Below are 24,780 nucleotides of genomic sequence, written 5' to 3'. Positions count from 1 at the left end.
ATTACATGCAGAAAATATATGTAGGGCTTTCAAAAGGAAAGTCTTCTATGAACTTTCATAATCTTTTCTTTAAGTTTTGAGAGGGGAGAGGAGTATGTGCTGTGAGTAGCGTGAGTACTTATTGAGTGATAGCAGAGGTTTTTACTCAGGTAAAAAGCTATTGAAGATTTGTCCTGAAAATCGGGAACATCTGAGTAAATCAGGCCCTTAACATTAATCACACAACTCTCTTGCCATGTGCAGATCTGTTTTATAGATATTTAGCCTCTTAAAGCCTCTGAATGGTGGTGTGATGATCCCACTGAAACCTAAAACTGTGCTGCTGTGCAGGCAGCAAAAGTCTGTGACCTCTGTCCTGGCCTACTAGATAAATGTCCTGAAAACCAGATCAGCTTTGTTGGTTTACTTTAAAAAATATAATTAAGGCAGTAGAAAGTGTGTCATTCTAGAAAAATTGCAAACTTTGCCCTCACCAGCTTTGAAAAGTCTGATGATCTTTTTGCCTACCACCACACAAAGTTTGGTTTAACTAGCACCAGCCATCAGGAAACTGAAAGCACGGGACACTCATGGACATCCGATACCATTTCATAAGCCTCTGTACTTGCCAGGTACTTGTAACCTGGCTTGGCCACTGTTGGAGACTGGATACTGGGCTTGATGGACCCTTATGTTCTTACTTTTTCCATCCAAAACTCATGAAGATTTGAAAATATAATTTGTGTGGCGTTTCCCTTCCTGCCCTCCCTGGGGACCGCTCCCTTTTTATCCAGCTTAAAGCACTCGGGGTATTTGATCCATGTGCTGACTTTTAGCTGAGTAAGGGCTGGGCCAGTTTTCCTGTATAAATCACTTCCGAAATGACCTTCCCCACTGCTGCCCAAGCCTGTCCTGGAGGACCCCCAGCCTTTCGAGTTTTCGGGATATCCACAATGAATATGCATGAGATAAATCTGCAAACATGTTCATTGTGCATATCCTGAAAAGCCGACTGGCTGGGGCTTCCCCAGGCAGAGCTAGAGCCTTGTCTTTTTCTTCTATCTAGAGCCTGAGCAATTGGATGATCAAGTGCTCCAGCCTACAGACTCAACCTATGGCCCTTTCTAGGGATAATCTTCTCCAGTAGCAGCCTTTCATTGATTGATTATTTTTGTAAATGACAGATGGAAATCTGCTAATGCTTTCCCCAGCAGGAAAGAGAATTCTTTATGCCCACAGTGTCCCAGCTCTCAAATCTTCTTCTGATCATAACTTTAAAGGTTATGACTGCTTGTTCTACCTGTGTTTGGTGCATTGCTCTGCACATTTAGATAACTAATATTTTTTTAATGTTAAAAAATGAAAATATGACTAGGCCTAACTAGCTAGGATTGCTGCCAATTGTAAAATATTTTAATTGCAAAGCCAGAACCTTTTAATGGAGATCGCAGGCTTTAAGATTGTGGGAGGCTGGATATAGCACTAGAGTAGAAAGCAAAATATCCCACAACATTTAAGTGATTCTTCACCATTGACTGTATAAGTTTCTTTGGATCACAAATGTTTCTCTCTAGTTTTCATTTTTCTCCCATAGGGGCAGATTTTCAAAGGGTTACGCGCGCGTAACCCCCCGAAAAGCTGCCCCTGCGTGCGCCGAGCCAGCCCCAGGATGCACATATGTCCTGGGGCTTTCAAAAATGGGCGGGGCCGGGGGCGTGAGGGCAGTTCAGGGGGCGGGGCCGGGGGCGTGAGGGCAGTTCAGGGGGTGGGGCCTGTGCCGGGGGATGGCGAGCCGGCGTGCGCAAGTTACACCTGCCTCGGGCAGGCGTAACCTTTTCAACAAGGGTGGGGGGGATTTAGTTAGGGCTGGGGGGTGGGTTAGATAGGGGAAGGTGGGGGAGGGGTTGGAGAAAAAGTTCCCTCCAAGGCCGCTCTGATTATAATTTTGATAAAATTGGACGTAGATTTGTTCTCCGGCGCATAAGTTTAAAAATCTGGCATTTTGTATAACACTGCTAAATAAATTGCATTGACCTTCCCAGTGCTTGAATTTGACTTTTCTTTCTTGAAGATATTGACTTAGGTTCCTTTCTGACTAGATGTTGCCCCTGTCTTCCAGCAGAGCTTTGACTTTAAACACAACTTCCTTATCGTTCCATCAGACCAGTCCAGGTACATGGGTTTTGCTCCCCTACCAGCAAATGAAGACAGGGAAAAAGCCTTTGCGATGTCCGTCCATAGAAGGGACTATTCCACTTGCAGCCCTTCAGTATCTCTGTATCAAAGCAAATATTAAACTGTGCTGTGCTATTGCTATGGGTTAATGATTGTGCTATTCTGTGATGCGTAATGCTTTAATTTGAAGCACATTAAGAATAAGACGTGTTTTGTCTGCTCACTCATGTTTTCTTAAAATGCTACACGTCGTACAAATTCTGCCAAGCTTATGTAAATTGAAGAGCATAACTGTAAATTGTAATTTTCTTTTGTTCCTCTTTCGTGCAGGTCAGCCCATGGTAATGTCTCCCTCCACTGTGGTGCGACTTCAGACACCCGGAGTTACTGCCTCGCAGCCCATTCTTGCAGTCGCTGCTGGGGCCCCTCAGCTGCAGAGCCACACAGTGAATGTACTTGCACCTGCTGCAGGAAATGGGAAAGTGCCAGTCCCCGAGGTCTTAAATGCTGTGCCATCAGGAAATCTTACCCCCAACGCAGATGTAAGTTCTGTTTGTGTGATCTGTACACCAAACTGTGAATTTTCCTTTTATCTGTGCTGTTTCCCTAAAAGTGAAGCAGGATGAGCCATACGCTCAGAGGCATGATTAAAGCATGGATAGCGTATGGATTAGTGGTAATAGGCTTATACTGCATATAAATACCACAGCATATTAGGCTGCATTTAATTACAAGTTCAAACAACCTGATCGACCTTTGACAAGTAAAATAAATGTTCTGAATAATTTAAGCAAAGCAAACATTTGCTGTTAATGCTAGCTAATTATAGTAAGAGTTATATAGAGAGAGGGAGATAAAGCATGATGGTAATTTATGCACTCGGGTTACTATTATCACAACTATTACCTGAAGCTTTTGGCTTCAGTTTTATAAGTTTAGATTTCAGTGGATCACAGCTTTAAAAACCAGAGTAAACAAACACATTTCACCAATATTTTTAATCAGGGATGCTGTGCTAAGGTACCCTTCTTTTGAAATATACACAAATTAAACTTGGATAAAACAAAACAAAAAAAATTGGGGGCTCAAATCATCCAAAAATATCCTCAAAAATGCAACGACTATGTAAACACTATTATAAACACATTGTACAAAAAATGCTTTCCAATTTTATGTGTGTTTTTTAAAATATATTGTTATTTTAATATAACTTGTTAGGGACCGTCATACCACCCATAGGCTACACGCATTAAATGCTTGTGTTTTCAGCCGCTTTTGGGTCTTATTTAATCATTGGTCCAACATATTTTAAAACATTCTTATAAATTCTTATGGGTAGATTTTCAAATAGCGCGATTTGGCGTACTTTTGTTGGCGCTCCAGGCGCCAACAAAAGTACGCCAAATTGCGCTGGATTTTAGTAGATACGCCAACGCTGGATTTTAGTAGATACGCGCGTAGCCGCTAAAATCCGGGATCGGCGCGCGCAAGGCTATCGATTCTGTATAGCCGGCGCGCGCCGAGCCGCCAGCCTAACCCCCGTTCCCTCCGAGGCCGCTCCGAAATCGGAGCGGCCTCGGAGGGAACTTTCTTTTGCCCTCCCCTCACCTTCCCCTCCCTTCCCCTACCTAACCCACCCGCCCGGCCCTGTCTAAACCCCCCACTTACCTTTGTCGGGGGATTTACGCCTCCCGGAGGGAGAAGTAAATCCCCGCGCGCCAGCGGGCCGCTAGCGCACCGGGACGCAACCTGGGGGCGGGGTACGGAGGGCGTGACCACGCCCCCGGACCGTAACCACACCCCCGGCCCGCCCCCAAAACGCTGCCGACACACCCCAAAACGCAGCGCCGACCGGGCCCGCCCCCGACACGCCCCCTCGCCAAACCCCGGGACTTACGCGAGTCCTGGGGTCTGCGTGCGCCGGTGCTCCTATTGAACATAGGCGCACCGGCGCGCAGGGCCCTGCTCGCCTAAATCTGCCCGGATTTAGGCGAGCAGGGCTCTGAAAATCCGCCCCTTAGTGTTCGTTTTTTGTTTTTTTCGTTTTTTTTCAATATTTTAGAAGTATGTGGAAAAGTACTTCCCTTAATGAAGCGGAGTCTCGTTGTTATCGCTGTTATAGATCCAATATCTTCTACCCCCACGTCTTGGCGAGTAGGTTGCCTGCTTCTTCGGCGTTTTATTTTTACTGCACTGTGTCTAGTGCCGCCGCACTGTCACGCCGCCGCACAGGTCTATGGTTCGGTGCTGCCGCGTTGATGACGGATGGTCCTCTTTCTGCCGCACGGGTCTGTCCCGTTTGTTGTTTGGCAGTGCCGCCGCCGCCGCACTACGGCATTCGCTTGCGCCACCGCGCTAGACGAATGCCCAATATTTTGGGCTCTCCACTAAATAGCTTGTGCGTTAGGAATTATTGCCTTAAGAAAAGAACATCTGGTGGTTAATATGTTCCAGAAAACAAATTGTATCAACCAAGATTGGAAAAACCTACATGAGGAACCCTTCCAAGATGTTGTGGTTTGTACCCCTGGCAGCGCACATATCTATCATGGGGATCCGTGATAATGCATCAAGAGCATTTGTTGAAGCCATTGGCCCTCTTATCTTTTTGGGACATTGGCAAATCAAATATCTCACATGGCAAGTCAACTAAATATTTAAGGAAACTTGAACACAATTGAAAAATTTACTTCGTGAACCTCAAAATGGTGAGGTAAGGCAAACCGAAAGGCACCAGGATGAAAACACACAAAAAGAAAGGAAAAATGTTCTCTCAGAGAATAATGTGCAACCATTGGGCTCCACAGAAAAACTAAACCGGAAGGAGGCCCTGCGCAACATCTGTAAGAGAGAAAAGCCTGCAGACGTTCCTCAGAAGCAATGAAGAAATGCTCGGGTGACAGCATCCACCTGTGAGGAATTACATCCAGCTGTTACCTCTCTTTAATGCTGTAAAGGAGTGTATAGCAGATCCTCCTTTAAAGCCCAGGACCAGGCATTTAGCCTTTTCCTTCTTAAGACCAGGGAATCCTGGTTGCACAAGATTTCCACTGGGAAAAGGGATAGGAGGCCCCGAATGTGAGGAGGAGGAGGAGATTTCCGACAGCCATTAGCCTGAAGAATGCTGCGTTTGTTACCAGCACTGCTGAGGAAAGCAGGCTCTTGATTGGTTTTCTTGTAATTAAAAAAAGTCCGTAGAAGAACATTTGAAATCCAATCTAGACTGTCCTCCAGCAAGCCAAAGACCACTCACGCTGTTACACATGGTGTCATTCAGTGGGGGATATTCCTTCTGGAAGCACCCGCACAGTCAGGGACCCACACTAGCAGTATGAAAAAGAAGGGAAATTATTATTTTTTAATCTGCTCTAATTGTTTGCACAGGGCAAGGACCTGTGCTGAAAGAGTTCTGTTCTAAAGCAGCAACATCGAGCAATAAACAGTGTTAAAATTTTCTGGGGCCTAGGTACAGCTGCAGTTGCAAGCCTAAATACAGTAGGCCAAGGAGGGTAGCCCCACTTGGGCAGACAACAAAAAAAAAAAAGTCAGTCAGAGTTGGACAGGCTAGGATTTTGAAAGGAACTGTTGCAAGAAAGGCCTCTCTAATGCCAAGGTTTATTAACTAACATGGAGCGATTAGTGCAGATCCTTGCTGAAGGGCAGAGTGGTTCAAGTCCTACAAGAATAGTTGAACTAGCTAGCCCAGTCAGTGCAAGCCACCACAACCCAGACAACCCCATTGCCTTCCGTGTTTCTTTAAAATGAAGTTGGGAGAAGGTCTGGATGTCTTCTTAAGGAACTTTGAGAGACACCCCCCCTGCATGGCTGGCCAGTCAAAAGCCACCTGGACCACTTGCCCAACAAATCTGCTTCTAGGCAGAAGCCAAGTAGCTTTTCAGGCTGTCAACCCACATGAGAGAGCCAGCTATTCGAAAGTTAAAACTGCCATCCTAGAAAGGGCAGGTTACAATATAGAAAAATACTGGCAACAATCCCGTTGTGGTACAGAGCTTTTCTCATCAGCTAAAGGATACTGGATGGAAGTGGCTACAGCCAGAGGTGAAAACAAGCCTCAAAGTAGCCAGCTAGGTCCTCCTGCCGCAGTTCTTGGATGGGCTGGACCGACCCATGTGGAATTGGGTGTTCTAGCATGCAGGGCTTACACTTGAAATGACAGATACCTACCATCAGTCTCAGTGGATGCCAGAACTAATATGGAAACTAGAAAGGCAACCTGCACAGGGTCCCCGATGTGGTAGCGAGAGCACAAGACTCCAGAAATTGTCCGCAGAACAGGGCAACCTTGGCTCCGTGCTACAGTCACACACCCCAGGTCTGTCAGCTTGTTTTAACTGTGGGCAGAGAGATCATTTGGCCAAAGACTGTTGCTACAAAGGGAGCAAGCCTATGAATATCAACCTGACGACACAGCCAACACCAAAGGTTAAAATTTGCATGTGCAAGGGAAAATCTACGGGGAGGGGGAAGGTGACTGCAAGTTCAGAGGGGAAAAGGAGTCCCTGAGGTACTTTCACAAATAAGTGATATATGTGTCTCATGCCCAGATACTAAGCATAACAATCTGGAATGTAGCACCGGCCAAAGGATGTCCCCCTAGGGTTTTTAAGATGTGGAAAGAGTGAACGGAGAAGCTCTTTTCCTCACAGAAGTCTGATTCACCTGCGCCGGCATCAGTCATCAACATCGAGGTACTCAAGAGTTGTACCAGATGCATCAGCGAGATATTGGTCGTCTATATGATTGAGCATCGATAGAGGCCAAGGGAGTGAAGACTGTTTGTTTTTTTTTGCTTCCCCCCCCCCCCACCTGATGAAGGTGAAGGTGTAAAGGTCAAGAAGCATTGGTCCCCATTAGTGTACACTGTCGAGAGCAGGGAGTTATTAGCAGCTGCTATATGTCTTTCCAAGTATCCCTGTAGAAAAGGCCGCTCACCTTTCAGGGAATCTGGAGGATTGCAACATTGTCCAGGTCACTAGCACCAATGGTATTTGTGACCCAAGAGGATGTTGTTTCTTCTGCTTTTCATGCAACTTTGGCATCAGCAATTTTCAAGGAAGAGTTTCCTGAGCTTCCCAATGAAGGTTTGCTGACCCACCTTCCGGAACAGGAAATAGGGGGACGTCTTTCTCTCTTTTATTGGAGGTGGGTCGAGATCACGTCGGCTCAGTGGATCCTGGAGGTGATACGTGAAGGGTATGCACTGGAAATTTGCAGTATTCCTCGGGACGTGTTCATGGTGTCCTCTTGCCACTCCCTGCAGAAGAAGCAGGCAGTGGAGTTCACGCTTCAAAGGCTACTCAGACTGAGGGCTGTAGTTCCAGTGTCCACATCTCAAGAAAGTATGGAGTGATATTCCATTTATTTTGTTGTACCCAAGAAGGAGGGCTCCTTTTGTCCCATCTTGGATCTCAGGAGAGTCAACCATCACTTGAAGGTGACTCATTTTTGAATGGAAACCTTATGTTCGGTAATAATGGCGGTGCAGTCGGGGGAATTTCTGACCTCCTTAGATCTGTCAGAGACTTACCTCCATATTCCCATCCGATTGGAACACCAAAGCTTTCTACGCTTTGCGGTGTTGAGGTGTCATCATCATCTGCTCCCAGAACATTTTCCAAGATTATGGTGGTGGTAGCAGCAGCCTTGCAAAAAGAAGGAATCCTGGTGCACCCGTATTTGGATGACTGGCTGATTCGAGCCAAGTCTCAGGAAGAGAGCTGCCTGGTGATATACAGGGTGATCTCCTTACTGCAAGAGCTTGATCAGGTGGTGAACCTGACCACCAGCAATCTTCAACCATCCCAGCTGCTGGAGTATCTGGGGGTCCGGTTCGACATGGGGAAGGACAGAGTTTACCTACCGGGCATTATAAGTATCCGTTTCCCTGCTGTCTTCTATATCATAAACAAAGGGGGACTACAATACAATATTATAGCCTTTAACTATAGAGGTTCAAATACGTCTGGGCCATGTATTGTCACAGGTGCTACAATTGAAACACCTAGGATTGGACACTGACCTATAGGGAGAGAATGACCCCCACTTTTTCATTAATCCTCTATATAGCATAGAAGACATGGTGTAAGAATTGAAAATGTTTTTGGGAAAAATTACCCAAACTAGAAGAGGTGATGCCTGCAAGCTGATATATTAATTTGACCTACAAGAGTCAGAAATGGAGGCTCCACAGTGAGCAGAGCAGAAAAATGCTGGATTTCAAAATGGCTGTTCCTGCTGAAATGGTCGCATGAGCTGAGGTAAATTCAGGAAAATTGTCCTAGCGCTCACCAACAGAAACATCAGTGCTGGCCAAAATGTTTTGGTTTTTTTTGTTTGTTTGTTTTTAAGGTATCCCCATGGAAGATTTAGCCTTCTCACAAATTGAAAAGGAAAGGCTGGCGGTGCCACTAGAGCTCCAACTCACACAAATTGCACAGCGACTACTGCGTTCACTGGACATTGCTTGTGGTTGTTTAAAACACGCACAGAATTACAAAGGCTGGAGAAGATTTCAGACAGATTGAAATTGCTCCCCAACCCTCTCCCCCACATAACACTCCTCTTTTTCAGTAGGTTAACAGCAGTTGCCAAGGAAAACTGCCCAGCACACTATTAAACTTTTTGAAAAATACAATACAAACTTTTAGAGAGGCAAAAAACTGAGAGGCAGTGAGGATGAAGGAGAAAGAGAGGGAGAAAATAAATTTCTTCCCATAGAATCCTTTAAAGGTATAAAAAGATCAAAGCCCTTCTGGGGCTGGGAGTTTCCTGGAAGGACTCTCTCTGAAATGGTAACAAAAGCCAGCAGCCTAGCATACAGTGGTAAAAAGGGCTGTACGAGAATAAGCCCAAACCTAGGAGACAAAGGCCCTGCATTACAGTATTCTGTCTCCATCTGCTGGAGACGGAGAATACTGGCTTTTGCCTGACCTGCACCCTAGTAACAGCCAGTGATGATGTCACAGAAGAAGGCGTGTCTTCTGTCTTCATCTGCTGCTAGGGGAAATAAACCCACTCATTGGACTGCTGTAGCAAGAAATGATCAGCTCACTTACTTTTGAAACAGGTGAAGAATATATATTTTATTGAACTTTTTACCTCCTAATTTTAAGTAACGTGATCTGCTCCTTTTCAGAAAAATTAGCGATTATTTGGACTTACATCTGGGGATAGCTTCTGGAACCATCTAAGAGTATGGGGGGGGGGAGGAGGGAGTTTGACATTATGGTTGGCTTAAATCAGTAGAGATTGTTGATGGTGGTGGTGCTGATATTGATGCCCTGGGTAGGGGAAGGAGGCGTCCCATGGGCCACCAGGTTTTCTCTTTCCTCGCAGGGCACTGGGGCGAGAGAGATTTATTTTGAGCTTGTGGCCCCTTTAAGAAGCTGGTCCCTGAAGCATCACTAAGCATCTCCTGCTGATTCTCCCAGGGTAAAGTTAACGGTCTCTCTTTTGATGTGTAGCTACCTTTCCTGAAATAATGCAGCTCGCAAAGTTTAGAGCAAGCCGGGTTTAGTAATGAGCTACTTCGTATACATTTGCACGCGACACAGCTCATTACACTTTTACTTGCATTGTGTCCGATTCTTTGCACCACTAAGCTGCGAAATTAGCAAAGAACATAGGTGAATGAAGTATGTAGAAGTTTTGCAACTTAGTGATTAGATCCCTAAATTAACAATGGTGAAATATATTTTGCATACAAACTCTAACAAACCAAAAAGTCCTTACTTTTCCCATAAATAAAACACCAATGGTGGCTTTCAGTATCAAACTGGAGCTGGTATTAAATTACTTGTGTTTTCCTCTGCGATATGGCTTTCTCAGTTTAGTGAATAGTAAATGTCATAGTTTTCCCATGCTATTTACTTTTCATGTGATGTTTTGATTATTTAATAAAGAGAAAATTGCACACAATCTATTTGTATGCTTGCTGCAATATTGCCTTTTTTTTTTTTTAAGTATTGTAAACTTATTGCTGTGGTTTGTCAGTTTGAGTGTGCTAATTTTTTCCGTTCAGGCCTTATTGACTGCACTGGTTAAATCATTTCATCAGTATTTATTCAATAGATCACATATAGTGTCCTAAATGCTCTCGAATCGTATCTATGGGATACACACACAGATTCATTTTAACTGGCAGCACTTTCAGGTTCAGTGTCCTTGTCCTCAGGCCCTCTGGGCTGAGGGAGGGTGTTGTGGATGCAGTGTTCAGTCTCTTGCAGAGGGTCCTAGCCATCGCTGAAGGCCAGCACTTTCCGTAGGGAATATGGTCTGTGCTTCTCAGCCAGAAGACTTTCGTTGAACTGTCTATGCTAGATGGGAGAAAGGAGGAGAGAGAATAAAATAGGGAAATAGCACAGACAGACCCTCGACAAATACAGAATAAGTGACCACAAATTAAAAATAGAAATAAGTGGACAAAAAAAGAAATGGAAATGCCAAAAAAAGTCAGACACTGCAGTTGTAAAACTGGAGGATTAGAAAAAATGAGCAGGAAAAACTCCTTATCCTAGAGGAAACTTGAGAAAGAACAGCTGGAGCAGCAAAATATAAGGCCAGAAACGTAGTCTGGACAGAGAGAAAAGTGACCAGCGCCAGAATCGTGGGGTTTGGCCTTGTTGCTGTCTCTTCTGTACTTGGTAATTTTATTTACCTACAATTACTATTACTCTTTGTTTTTAATCACTCCGTACAAATCGCCATGCCATTAAAGTTTCCTGAAATAGCTCTCAAGAGCTGAAATGAAGGTTCACGGCATTGCAGCCACAGTTGGGGCAAGTTCCAGTTGAGCTAATGGAAACTGCTGGGCACAAAAGAGTAATTTAAATGTTTTTGTAGTTATTGGCAAGAGAGAAAGTCTGAAGGAGGGGGATAGTATTTCTAAGACGAAGAGATACTGGTAGTCAGAGAAAGATCTGTCAGCAGTGGTGGCAAGGTTATGTGCCTTAAAACAGCTGAGGAAATGAAGACTGGGATGAACAGGGCAGGAGCAAATTCTTCATATTTTTCCCTCTCGCTTTCCTGCCCGGGCGACCTGACTGTCTGAAAGAGACCAGGCCTGATGTGGCAATGGTTTTGAATGTCTGTGAAGGCATTCAGACTTGCTCTAGGTGCTCAAAGCCCACCTGCATGTGGTTGGCAAAGGGTTCACATTCTTACGTGCACGTTAATGAGAGAACCAGTTAATCTTCACTTCCTCTGCCGCTGTGACTGCGGTTTGCAAAAGAGATCTGGTAAGTTTCTGGCACTGGACTGGATGGAAAAAGTGATGGCTGTCTCACTCCAGTTCTGAAGTTTCTCATCAGGGAGAACGGCTGCCACAGTGTCACAGGGAGAGGGGACTTGCACATGAAGAAAATCCCGAAGCAGTCGGAATGCACCCCTTTCTGCAATTCAGATGAGCACGTGTGACCTGGAAGATCTTGGAGCAGTCATACACAAGTTCAGTCTGTAGCCCCATATTTCACAAGGGGAGTTTTATCTCCAGGGATAATGCAGTGGGTAGAGAGGGAGTAATTTAACAGATGCTGGTTGTTTCTCAGTGTCTCTCTTGCTATCTTCATACAGCTGGGATTTAAAAAGGCGGTAATAATCCAACAAGTGAAACTGTGTGCTTGGCAGAGGTGTGACTGACCAGTTTCATATGCTTTCACAGTAGGCAGTGGGACAAGGCTGCATGCTGGAAGGGGCAGGAGATGTAGAGACCTGGGAAGGCCAGAACGCAGCAAATCTGTTAAGTATCTTGGATGCCATTTCCAAGGTCCTTACCAGCTTATGCCTTTCCTGTATGAACAAATCTGTAGCTGTCTTAGCATAAGTAAATAGTGTGGGGTAGAGAGAGAGAGAGGGTCCTGGAGGTCTTCCATGCGACAGGCTACTGCCATGCAGCGTGTGACAGAGGCTTCTGCTGAATTATTAAGCAGGTTGGGACTGAGTTTATTTAAAATAAGTCAGAATATTGAAGAAGCCAGATTCTTATGTTCTTGTCAGGACTCTGGCAGGTACCTTGCTCTAAAGACCACCTGCTCAGAGAGAGAGACATTTTCAAATCTATTTTTACAGGTGAAATAGTATTTTACCTGTGGCACAGGAATTTTTGAAGATTCTTCACCCTGGAAGTGGCTAAAAGTATGCAGCATGCTCCACAACACTTTCACCCACATTGTAGTGGAAGTGTTTCTAGGTTAGGTTTAGGTTGGCGGTGGAGGGAAAGGGGGAGTAAACAACGTGCATAGTTCTGGTAGCTTTGGTCAGGAAAACTGTCCATGGAAAAAGAAGTGACACTCATGTTCAAAAAGGCGGGTAATAAATCCAAATAAATAAATAAGCAATCTCTGCAGGTAATTGTTCCTTGGGAATTTTCAAAGTCGAACCCATCGCGGCCGGAGAGAAGGCCCATCACCTACCGTGCCAGTCTGCCTGCCGCGACCGGAAGACAAGGCCCACGCCGACACCAACGAGGACCGCCCCCACCTGACGTCAGAGGAGGCGCCGAGTGAGTAGCTTAAATCCACACTCACTCCAGGTGCCTTCCTCTTTTGCCCGGAAGGACCGCCGTGAGCTCACCGCTCCTGCCCCGCCGCCGAGACCCATTGGGGCCAGCCATCGAGGCCCGATTCTCCCCTCCCCGACTCCAGTCCGGGGGAAGCTGCGGCCGGAAGAAGGGGCCCATCTTCGCTTGTGCTGCCGAGACCCTCGAGGCCCTTGCTGAAGCCCGACTCACTCCCTCTCCGAAGCCCAAGCCCGGAGGAAGCCACGACCCATCTCGGCCGGAGGGAAGGCCCATCACCTACTGCGCCAGTCTGCCCACCGCGACCGGAAGACAAGGCCCACACCGACACCGAGGACCGCCCCCACCTGACATCAGAGGAGGCGCCGAGTGAGTAGCTTAAATCCACACTCACTCCAGGCGCCGTGCGTTGCACGCCCGAAGGAGCACAACCTAAGGGGCCTGCCCCTTAATGCGCCCCTTTGTGCTCCCCTTCTCACCCTTCCCTACTCTCCCCCCCCCCCCCGGTCCGTACTCTCCTTACACCCTCTCCTCCACCTCTCTATAAAAAATAAAATAAAAAATTCTCTTCTCCATTACGCTCTAAGCCACCCAGCCCCCCCCTTGCTGAACCAGCTTCCACTATCTATCACTATCCACGCCACCTCCCAAACCCTTCAAACCATCCCAATTTCTACCGGCAATGGATTCCTACCCCATCCCTTGTATCCGCCACCTTCCCCCAAAACCCCTCCTACCCCGCCTCTACCACTCCACACCCCCACGTAAATCCCTAATCTCAATCCTCATTTCCCCTCTGACACAACTCCTGGGCCTCACCACCCTCACATTAATCCTTTTCAATGCTCAGTCACTATCAAAGAAATCTCCCATCCTCAATGACCTTCTGATTGATTGCAAGCCAAACAATATGTGCCATCACCGAGACCTGGCTTAAAGACTCAGACATAGTACTTCTCAACCAACTCCCCACCTCATCCTATGACATCTTCTCCATCCCCAGGCCAAGCAAAAGAGGAGGCAGCCTTCTCCTTGCTGCCAGGAAACCCCTAAACCTTAAACATATCCACACCGTTACACAATCCAAACTTGAAATTGGACTCTTCAGATCATCCAAATTACAAGTATGCTTAGTTTACTCCCCACCCACATTTCTGGAATCCAACCCATCACCTATCATCAAATTTATCACTGACAACATTAACTCCAACATCCCGACTGTAATCTTAGGAGTTTTTAACTTCCATGTTGACTCCACTCCTCTCTCAACTTCATGTGAAACCCTCCTGACCTCCCTCCAGGCAATAGGATTCAAGCAAATCATTGCATCCCCCTCCCACAAAGCTGGTCATACATTAGACCTGATCTTCACCAATGCAGACCTTCATCGTACTACACCTCCCTCATGCTCCCCAGTCCCATGGTCTGATCACTTTCTCATTGAAGCCCGCCTCTCCATTAAAACCTCTTCACTGAACCACACCGCACACAGCTCCGTCATAATCTCCCGAAAGTCCTGCAACACTGACTACCTTACCACAGCACTCACAACCTCGTTACCTAATCTTGAATGCTCCAACCCGGACTCGGCCATGTCTTCATGGCACAAACTCACTCTGGAGATTGCCAACAAAATCTGCCCAATCTCCAAACGCATCATAAACATGGAGTCCAAACACTCTAACCCGTGGTACACACTAGAGCTAAAAACATTGAAAAGCAATCTAAGACGACAGGAACGAATATGGCGCAAGGATCCCACCCCACAAAATGCATCCAGATTCAAATCAGCCCTACATAGCTATAGAAGCACCACACTTAGACACAAAAGGGACTTCTACGCCTCAAAAATCCATCAATACATGTACAACCCCAAAGCGCTTTTCTCTTACGTCTCAAGCCTCACTAAATCTAACCCCCACACGATCCCTGACTCCGAAGCCCAAGCCAAATGTGATGAACTAGCGCAATTCTTCAATGATAAAATAACAAACCTCTTTTCCAGATTCACCAACCCTCCCCACCCCACAACGTCAAGACCCATTCCCCCTACCTTATCTTTAAACTCCCTGGACCTCACAACCACCAAAGAAATCGAGACCATCCTAAAAAAGCTCAGGCCATCCTCCCACCCCAGTGACACCATCCCCAGCAAAGCACTGCTATCTGTCCCATCTGCCATCGCTAAACCCATAGCTGACATTATCAATTCCTCCCTCTCCACAGGCACAGTCCCCAATACACTCAAACAAGCAGTAGTCAAGCCTCTTCTAAAGAAACCCTCCCTAGACCCAAAGGACCCCGCCAACTATCGACCCATCTCTAACCTCCCATTTATAGCCAAAATAATGGAAAGAGTTGTTAACACACAACTGACTGACTACCTTGAAAACCACAATATCCTTCACCCTGCTCAATTTGGCTTCCGTAAACACTTTAACACGGAATCCCTCCTCTCCCTCTCCGATTACCTCCTCAGGGGCATGGACCAAGGGAACAGCTACATCCTTGCCCTTCTCGATATCTCAGCAGCATTTGACACCATATGCCACAACCACCTCATCGCCCGACTAAAAGACATCGGCATCTCAGACTTAGCCCTCCTCTGGTTCTCTTCCTACCTCTCCAATAGAAAATTCCTTGTAAAAATAGGTAATGCCTTATCAACCCCCCATCCCCGCCTCCATGGAGTCCCGCAGGGCTCATCCCTTTCCGCCACCCTTTTCAACATCTACCTCACCCCACTATGTCATCTTCTCTCGGATCTCAAACAAAAATTTTTTCTATATGCAGACGATGTTCAAATCGTCATACCTATACACACCTCCATATCCGATGCCTTAACCCACTGGGAAACCTGCCTCAAAGCAATCAAGTCCCTTCTCACCAATCTCCACCTTGCACTAAACACTAATAAAACCAAGCTACTACTCATCTCTCACCATTCCACCCCTAAGCCTTCATTAACCTCTGACCCAGCTTTCAATCTCATCTCCGCACAACCTTCTGTCAGAGACCTGGGAGTTCTTATTGACCAACAGCTAAACATGAAGAAACATGTCAGCTCCACCCTTAAAGATGGATTCTTCAAACTTATGGTGCTAAAGAAACTCAAACCCTTACTACACGCCCATGACTTTCGAACTGTAATCCAAACCACCCTATCATCAAAACTGGATTACTGCAATTCACTATTCCTAGGACTCCTCTCCTCTACCATAAAACCACTACAAATGCTCCAAAACGCCATGGCAAGAATCATATCAAACGTCCGCAAAACCAACCATATAACCCCCATTCTTAAAGACCTGCATTGGCTCCCCATCCACTCTCGCATTCTATACAAAACGCTCACAATTATCCACAAAGCCATTCACTCCCACCACTCTAACTGGCTTGACCACCCTTTCACCTCTACACAGTCAAATCGCCCCACCAGGTCAATCAACAAGGGATCTCTTCATGTACCCTCTCTAAAAACAGCACACCTTTCCACTACAAGAGAACGTGCCATCTCAATTGCAGGCCCCTCACATTGGAACACCCTGCCATCAACACTACGTCTCAAATCCTGCCATTTCAAATTTAGAAAGAAACTAAAAACATGGCTATTCACACAAGCATTCCCCGACTAGCTACTTCCGTCCTCCCCTTAGCTTACTACCCCCATCCTTAATACCATGCAAATCTGTACATCTATGCATTCCTGTACATATTGTATATAATTAACATATGTTTATTGTTATCTACCTCGTTATACATTAATATTTGCAACATGTTAGGAATCGGCACTCTGAGCCTCATCTTCTTAGGTTCTGAACCTTCTGCCAGTTACTCTATATTTCTATGCCTCTCTATGCGTTCACATGGCCCATGCCTTATTACTTCCCTGTTTAATGTACTTCCCTGTTTAATGTATTTTCCAAGCTACTGTTATAATGTAAACCGATGTGATGTACACACTATCACCGGTATATAAAAAAAATCTTAAATAAAATAAATAAATAAAAGTGTAGTTTTGTTTTGAAAATTGGGGGAAGTACTCATGGACTTTGCAGCTTTGCAGAGAACTATGAACATTGCCCCCAAAGAATATCTGGTTTGACAGCCCATTGTGACAGAATATTGGGGTAGATTTTAAAAGGTGCGCGCGGGCGTAGATTTTTTCGTGCAACCCGGCGCAAACAAATCTACGCCTGATTTTATAACATGCGCGCGCTGCCGTGCGCTGGTTATAAAATCCAGGGTCTGCGCTCGCAAGGGGGTGCACAATTGTGCACCTTGCTCGTTCTGAGTCGTGTAGCCTTCCTCTGTTCCCTCCGAGGCCGCTCCGAAATCAGAGCGGCCTTGGAGGGAACTTTCCTTCCGCCCCCCCCTTGCACCTTTCCCTCCCTTCCCCTATCTAACCCGACCCCCAGCCCTATCTAAAACCCCTCCTAACCTTTATTGTAGAAGTTACGCCTGCCGGCTCTCCAGCCCCTGGCACAGGCCGCTGTGCAGGAGGACTTGGGACCGCCCCCGGGACCATCCCCGGACCCGCCCCCCCTTCCCGCCCCTTTTTCGAATCTCTGGGACATATGCGCATCCTGGGGCTCGGCACGTGCAGGGGCAGCTTTTCGGGGTTACACGCGTATCCCTTTGAAAATCTGTCCCATTGTGTTCAGTGTTGTCATCTTGCTTTTAGTGGTGCTTTAAGCGTACAGCATCCCATATGCTTCTCTTGCCTCCTTCATTTGCTTCTGGCTTCTAATTGTGGTGAAGGCTGGGTGACTGGTTCCTAAATTCAAGCCAGGACTGCATTTCACAGAAGAGGCAGAATTTGGTGATTACTTAGAGCCCTCACTAGCTGCATGAACTCATTCCTAGCATTAGAGGCTTTGGAAAAATATTTGGTAGCAGTTGATTAATCAGGTGGAGGATTATGACTGGCTAAAGTTAGCATTTTGGATTGGTTGACTATTTTGATTCTGGCTCTCCCACCATATCCTGGGAAACAGCATAGATTTGTTTAAATGCTAAGAGCAAAACCAGAGTATGACTTAGTGCTGGTAGCTCATGGGTGGGTTTACGGGCTCACATGCAGCCCCTGTGCTGAAATGCTGCCTTGTTCTCTTTGTAGATAAATGTAATTAGGAGGCAACAGCGAATGATTAAGAATCGGGAGTCTGCCTTCCAGTCACGGAGAAAAAAGAAAGAATATATGCAGAGTCTGGAGGCTCGACTTAAAGCCACCTTGGTTGAGAACGAGAGACTCAAGAAAGAAAATGGGTCACTGCAGAAGTTGCTGGATGATGTGGTGTTGGAGGTAAGAGCTGTGGAAAAGGAGCAGGTCTGCATAGTATTAATGCCAGCCTCATAGTAAATAATGTTTCTGTCTACTGAGCTTTTAAGGGGGTGCTGATGTCACAGCATTATTATGAAGTGCATGATGACATTATTTCCTGTGATGGTATCTCCTATGCATTGATGGGGAGTTGAGAGATATGCTTATTCTGTCTTTTCTTGCTCTGATTTCTTCTCATAGCAGTAAAGTACATAATGGTAGATTAAAAAAAAAAAATTCCTAGCGCCCAGACATATGAATTCAGGACCAGTGGGTTATGCACCTCTACCAGCAGATGGAGATGGAGCAAAACTGATTTCACAGTATATATACTCCTGCATGACATCAGCCTGCCAGTATTCTCCGTCTCCAGCAGATGGTGTACATGCATCTCCCTACTGGGGATTGCTTCAAATTTTAGAAGGAGAAATAAAAGGAGATTTAATTCGCCCCGCTCTCCTGCAGTGATATCAAATGGTCCCTCCCCCGTTTGAGAATTCCTGAGGTGATTTCCGTGGTCCCTCAGATGATTGCCTTGGTCCGGTAACTGGTTTTCTCAGCTGCTGTAGACTTAGCTGTTAAGACAGCTGGAAGGCAGAGGGTGCAGGAAACAGCACTGCGGTGGTAGTATATGTCCTCTCCCCCAACAGCCAGAGACCATTTCTGTACTCAGCCAGGAGAGGCTTAGCTCAGGTAAGGTTTAAAAAAAAGCAAAAGACAGAGCAGAAAGGTTGTTTAAGGTTTCTTCCTTCCTCTGGTCTTCATGCTCTGCTCACTGTTTCAACATTCGATCCCACTCCTGAGGGAGATTAAGGGACTTAGGCAGCCTGGGTGGGCTAGGCCTCACTGTTAGGCTTTTCTCCATGTGCTGCGTGATAGACCATGGCAGCATTTTTGAGTGCTTTTCCTGCGTGTTAGGCTGCCCTCTTCAGGATCGTTGGTGCGGGCAAGCGCATCTGGCTGTGTATCCAAGTTGTCGCCCACTTTTTGGACACTTAATCGGACGCCTTCTTGCGTATCCAGGTGACAGCAGCTTCCATGTTAGGCGCACGCTTGACTGTGCACACAATTTGTCGCATTGGTTGTGCACTTAAGTTTGGAAGTGCTTCTAGTTTTGCGATGCCTAAATTTTGTGCTCATATTTTACAGTGTAAATTCAGCTGGATGCACACCTTCAGTTGCTTGTTAAGCTTACTAACAGACTGATGGCACCTGTGGCTAAGAAACCTAAGCGCCTTTCCCTCTGTGCTGCCTATCCTATTTGGGCATCTCAGCCTGGCGTGCCCTCTAACTTATGCCAGCACTGCTTAGGGGCTCAGGGAGAATTATCTGAATTTTACTAAGCCTGATTCTTCCCAGCCTAATAATATCAGGAGGAGCGCCTGACCCTGGAACTCCCTTAACTGGTTCGTCAGCGGGTGACAGCAGCTCATTGAGCACAGCACAGGTGCCTTCTGGTTTTGGCATGGATCCTTCTGCCTTTTCTTGGGTAAAATTATTTTCAAAGATTGCAGTCCACAGCCCCGTCCAATCCTGTCAGGTCAGAGTCTCACTCACCTGGCGTTACTATTAAGCACCGAAGTATACCTAGATTGGCAGCAGGACCTCCCGATAGGAATCCGGATGGCACGGATGATGACGTTGATCCAGACTCTCTGGAAGATGGGGAAATTCCTCCGGGACTGGAGCAATGTAGGATGATGTGGTGGTTCTTTCATAGAGATGAGCTATCTGCTCTACTTTCCCAGACGTTAAAGATACTGGGAGTACTTGGGGCTGATTCCATGTCTGAGCCATAGAAAAATCCCATTTTGATTTCTTTGCGTAAAGCCTCATGTTTTTTCCTTGTTATGGAAGCCATTCAAGAATCTATTGATCTTGAGTGGGACGCCCCGGAGGCTAATTTCAAAGGGGGTTTGGGCCTTCGTCTGTACCCCCTGGATCCAATGGTGAGAGAGCGTTGGCATTTTCTGAAAGTGGATGCGCTTGTCTGTGCTGTCTCCAAGCAGATGACTATCCCCGTGGAGGGAGGAGCGACCTTGAATAATGTGCACGATAGGAAGATTGAGGCCATCATTAAGCAAGCATTTGAAGCAATAGCAATGACCTTGCAGATAGCTTCTTCTGTTCCCCGGTGGCTCGCTCTTGTTTACTTTTCTCTCAGAATTGTGATAAATTGCAGGAGGATCTTGTGAGACTGGAAGATTGGGCATCCAAATGGCAGATGAAATTTAACATGGACAAATGCAAGGTGATACATATCGGGAAAAATAACCCTTGCTGTTGTTACACGATGTTAGGTTCCATATTAGGTGCTACCACCCAGGAAAAAGATCTAGGCATCATAGTGGATAAAACTTTAAAATTGTCGGTTCAGTGTGCTGCGGCAGTCAAAAGAGCAAACAGAATATTGGGAATTATTAGGAAGGGAATGGTGAATAAAATGGAAAATGTCATAATGCCTCTGTATCGCTCCATGGTGAGACCGCACCTTGAATACTGTGTACAATTCTGGTCGCCACATCTCAAAAAAGATATAGTTGCGATGGAGAAGATGCAAATGATAAATGGGATGGAACCGCTCCCCTATGAGGAAAGACTAAAAAGTTTAGGTCTGCTCAACTTGGAGAAGAGACGGCTGAGGGGGTTCAGATAGAGGTCTAAAACAGGTAAATATGAATTGGTTATTTACTCTTTCAGATAATAGAAGGACTAGGGGGCACTCCATGAAGTTAGCATGTGGCACATTTAAAACTAATCGGAGAAAGTTCTTTTTCACTCAACACACAATTAAACTCTGGAATTTGTTGCCAGGGGATGTGGTTATCTTAGAAAATAGCCACTGCTATTATTAACATCAGTAGCATGGGATATACTTAGCTTTTGGGTACTTGTAGCCTGGATTGGTCATTGTTGGAAACAGGATGCTGGGCTTGATGGACCCTTGGTCTGACCCAGTATGGCATGTTCTTATGAGTGAATTCCAGGTCAGTGGAGCCAGCAGTTGCCTTTTTGGAACAGGCAGGCTACGATTTGGTCTGCGTCTCAGCCAGAGGGGTGGCTTCGCTAATAGCGGCCAGGTGTCTGTTATGGCTGAGAAATTGGGTGGCTGTTGTGACCTCCAAGGCTATTCTTGCAAAATTGCCCCTTAAAGGCTTGCTCTTGTTTGGGAGCAAGTTGGAGAAACTGGCTAGTAAGTGGGGCGAATCTCTGGTTCCTTGGTTGCTGGAGGATAAGAAGCAGACACCATGCTCCTTTTGGCATGAGAGGTCATGCCAGGGGATCCAAGAGTTTTCAACCCTAGAGAGGAGCGACCTTTCAGAGGACTCGACCTTTCGGTAGGTCTCAGTCCTTTTGTCCCAGACAACCCAGACAGTGCGCGGGCTCGGGTAGCGGAACCTCTCAAGCCTCCCAATGAAGGTTTGCTGACCCACCCCCGGGAACAGGAGATAGGGGGTGCCTCTCTCTCTTATCAGAGGTGGGTCGAAATCACATCGGATCAATGGCTTCTAGAGGAGATACAAGAGAGATGCGCTGGAATTTCACAGTTTTCCTCGGGACATAGTCATGGTGTCTCCCTACCACTCCCCACAGAAGAAGCAGGCAGTGGAGTGTACATTGTCAAAGCTCCTCAGTCTGAGGGCTGTAGTCCTAGTGCCCATGTCTCAAGGAAATATGTGTCGCTATTCCATTTATTTCATTGTGCCCAAGAGGGGAGAGCTCCTTTCACCCCCATCCAGGATCTCAAAGGTGTTAACTGTCATTTGCGGGTGACTTATTTTCACATGGAAACATTGTGCTCAGTGATAATGGCTGTGCAGTCGTGATTTTCTGACCTTGGATCTGTCCAGGTATAGCTCCATATTCCCATTCGATTAGAGCACTAGCATTTTTTGCGATTCATGGTGTTGGGATGCCATTATCAGTTTCGGGCACTGCCTTTTGGTCTGGCCACCGCATTCAGAACTTTTTCCAAGGTTATGATGGTGGTGGTGGCAGCAGCAGAGTTGAGAGAGGATGGGATTCTGGTACACCTGTATTTAGATGACTGGATGATTCAAACCAAGTTTCTGGAAGAGAGCTGCCTGGTGACCCGCAACATGATCTCCCTGTTGCAGGAGCTTGGTTGGGTAGTAAACCTGGCTAAGAGCAGTCTCCAGCCATCTCAGTCATTAGAGAATATCGGTGTTCGGTTCAACACAAAGTAGGGCAGGGTTTTCCTGCCGGAAGCTCGTATTCAGAAGTTAATGGCGCAGGTGCGTCGTCTGAACCCTATACACCCGACAGTGTAGTCCTATCTGCAGGAACTCTATTTGATGGCAGTGACCCTGTGACCCTGTAAGTGGTGCCAATGGTGAGGGTGCATATGCATCCTCTTTAGCTCTCTCTGCTATCTCGTTGGAGCCCACAGACTCAGTACTATTCGATTCGGCTCCACCTGCCGATGGAGGTCTGCTTTCAACTATGATGGTAGTTACAAGCAGATCATCTAAGAAAGGAAGTTTCACTAAAATCACCAGACTGATTAGTACTTACAACTGATGCGAGCCTCCAGGATTTTGGAGCTCACTGTTAGGAACTGACAGCGCAAGAGTCTCTCTGGAGCATCAATTGGCTGGAAGCCCAGGTGGTCCTTTTGGCATGCTTGCAGTTTGGTGGTAGGTTGCAGGGTTGAGTGGTCCAGATAATGTTGGACAATGCAACAACAGTGGCTTACATCAATCTGCAGGGGGGGGAACCAAGTAGCCAGCAAGTGTCGCAGGAGATAGACCAACTTATGGAATGGGCGGAAGTGCATCTTCAGGAGATCTCGGCCTTGCACATTGCAGGAAAAGACAATATAAGAGCAGACTTTCTCAGCAGGGAGAGTCTTGGACCCAGGAAAATGGGTGTTGTCAGATGAGGTGGATCGCTGGGGCCTTCCGTTTCTTGACCTGCTGATGACTTATCACAATGCGAAGGTTCCTCAATTCTTCAGTCGCAGGAGATATTTAAAGTCTTTGGGTATCGATGCTCTCATGCAGGAATGGCCAGAGGACAAGCTGCTGTATGCTTTTCCCCCATGGTACATGTTGGGTGGAATGGTTCGGAGGGTCACAGAAGGAATGTGCTTTTGGTGGCACTAGATTGGCCCAGGAGACCATGGTATGTGGATCTGCGGCGGCTCCTGGTAGACTCCCTCCCACTGGTTTATGGTGAATAGGAATCTGTTGCAGCAGGGACCTGTTCTTCATGAAGATTTGACTTGATTTTCTCTTATGGTATGGCCCTTGAGAGAGTTATTGAAGCGTAGATATTCTTCTGCGGTGATTGCCACCTTGCTACAAGTGAGAAAATTCTTCTCTTCCTTAGCCTATATGCGGGTTTGGCAAGTGTTTGAGGCATGGTATAAAGATCGAGGTGTTCTTCCTTGTTCGGTTAAGATCCCGCTCATTGGAATTTTTGCAGGATGGATTGAATAAAGGGTTGGCCCTTAATTCCTTAAAGGTGCAAGTAGTGGCTCTTGTCTGTTTCAGGGGTCAGGTGAATGCTGAATCCTTATCGGCTCATCCAGACGTGGCTGTTTCTTGAAAAGGAGCAAAATGTCTTTTCCTCCCTTGCAGTTACTGATACCCTTGTGGCGTCTTAATCTGGTTTGGGATTTCTTGGTGGGTGCCTACGTTTCGACTGATGCATAGCCGTTCCTTGCGTTTACTAACCTTGAAAATGGTGTTTGTGATTTGTTCTATGTGTCAAATATCCAAGCTGCAGGCCTTGTCTTGCCGGGAGCCATTCCTTTGAGTGACTCCAGGAGCGATATATCTGCATATTGTTCCTTTCTTTTTGCCAAAAGTGGTCTCAGATTTTCACTTGAATCAGTCCATTTCCCTGCCATCTCTGGATAGGGAGAGAGATAAAGAAGAATATTGCCTGTTGCAACCCTTGGATGTCAAGAAACATATCACACACACACATATAACACATATAACACACATATATAACACACACATATAACACATATAACACACACATATAACACACATATAACACACACCACAAGTAAGAGATCTTGGTGTACTTCTGGACAACCAACTCAACTTCACCAAGTTCATAAACAATACTACCAAAGACTGCTTCTTCAAATTGCAAGTCTTAAAAAAAATTAAAACCTCTTCTACACTTCCAAGACTTCCGCTTGGTACTACAATCTATCATCCTCCCTAAACTGGACTATTGCAACTCACTCCTCCTGGGCCTGCCAGCCAACACCATCAAACCACTTCAGATGGTCCAGAACGCAACAGCCAGAATTCTCACTAACACCAAAAAATGGGATCACATCACCCCTATCCTCCAAAATCTTCACTGGCTGCCCATAAAATTTAGGATACAATTTAAATCCCTCATGATGATTCACAAGGCTCTTCACAACATCTCCCCCCTCAACCTATCCTTCCAACTACAGCAACACGTCTCCAATAGACCGATCAGAAGTGCATACCAGAACATGCTTCACACCCAGCCAACAAAAACCTCATTGAGGAAACGAGCTCTGTCCACTGCAGGTCCCCATCTTTGGAACCTGCTCCCACCGGACCTCCACCAAGAACCATGCCTTCCGACATTCAAAAAGAAGCTAAAGACTTGGCTATTCACTCAAGCTTTCCCTGAGAGCTAAAATCTGGTGAAGCGACAGACGATATACCTACCTCTGTACATATGTTCCTGATTTATGGTTCCTGATTTATGGTTCACAGTTACATTTAATTGAGTTTATGAAAGTTCTCTT

The 24,780-nt window shown here is 46.2% G+C and overlaps 1 protein-coding gene across 1 annotated transcript in view; it reads left to right on the top strand.

Moving 5' to 3' along the window:
- The window catches only part of ATF6 (activating transcription factor 6), a 326,336-nt gene that overhangs the window by 48,592 nt on the left and 252,964 nt on the right, over positions 1-24,780 (top strand). The window contains exons 7-8 of the mRNA XM_029617629.1: positions 2,485-2,696; positions 17,808-17,993. Of these exons, the coding sequence (XP_029473489.1) occupies positions 2,485-2,696; positions 17,808-17,993 (398 nt within the window). The remainder of the gene's footprint in view (positions 1-2,484; positions 2,697-17,807; positions 17,994-24,780) is intronic.

This window comes from Rhinatrema bivittatum, chromosome 10, assembly GCF_901001135.1.
Source record: "Rhinatrema bivittatum chromosome 10, aRhiBiv1.1, whole genome shotgun sequence".
Classification (NCBI taxonomy): Eukaryota; Metazoa; Chordata; class Amphibia; order Gymnophiona; family Rhinatrematidae; genus Rhinatrema; species Rhinatrema bivittatum.
Note: the sequence above shows the minus strand (reverse complement) of the source record. Positions and strands in the feature narration are given on the sequence as shown.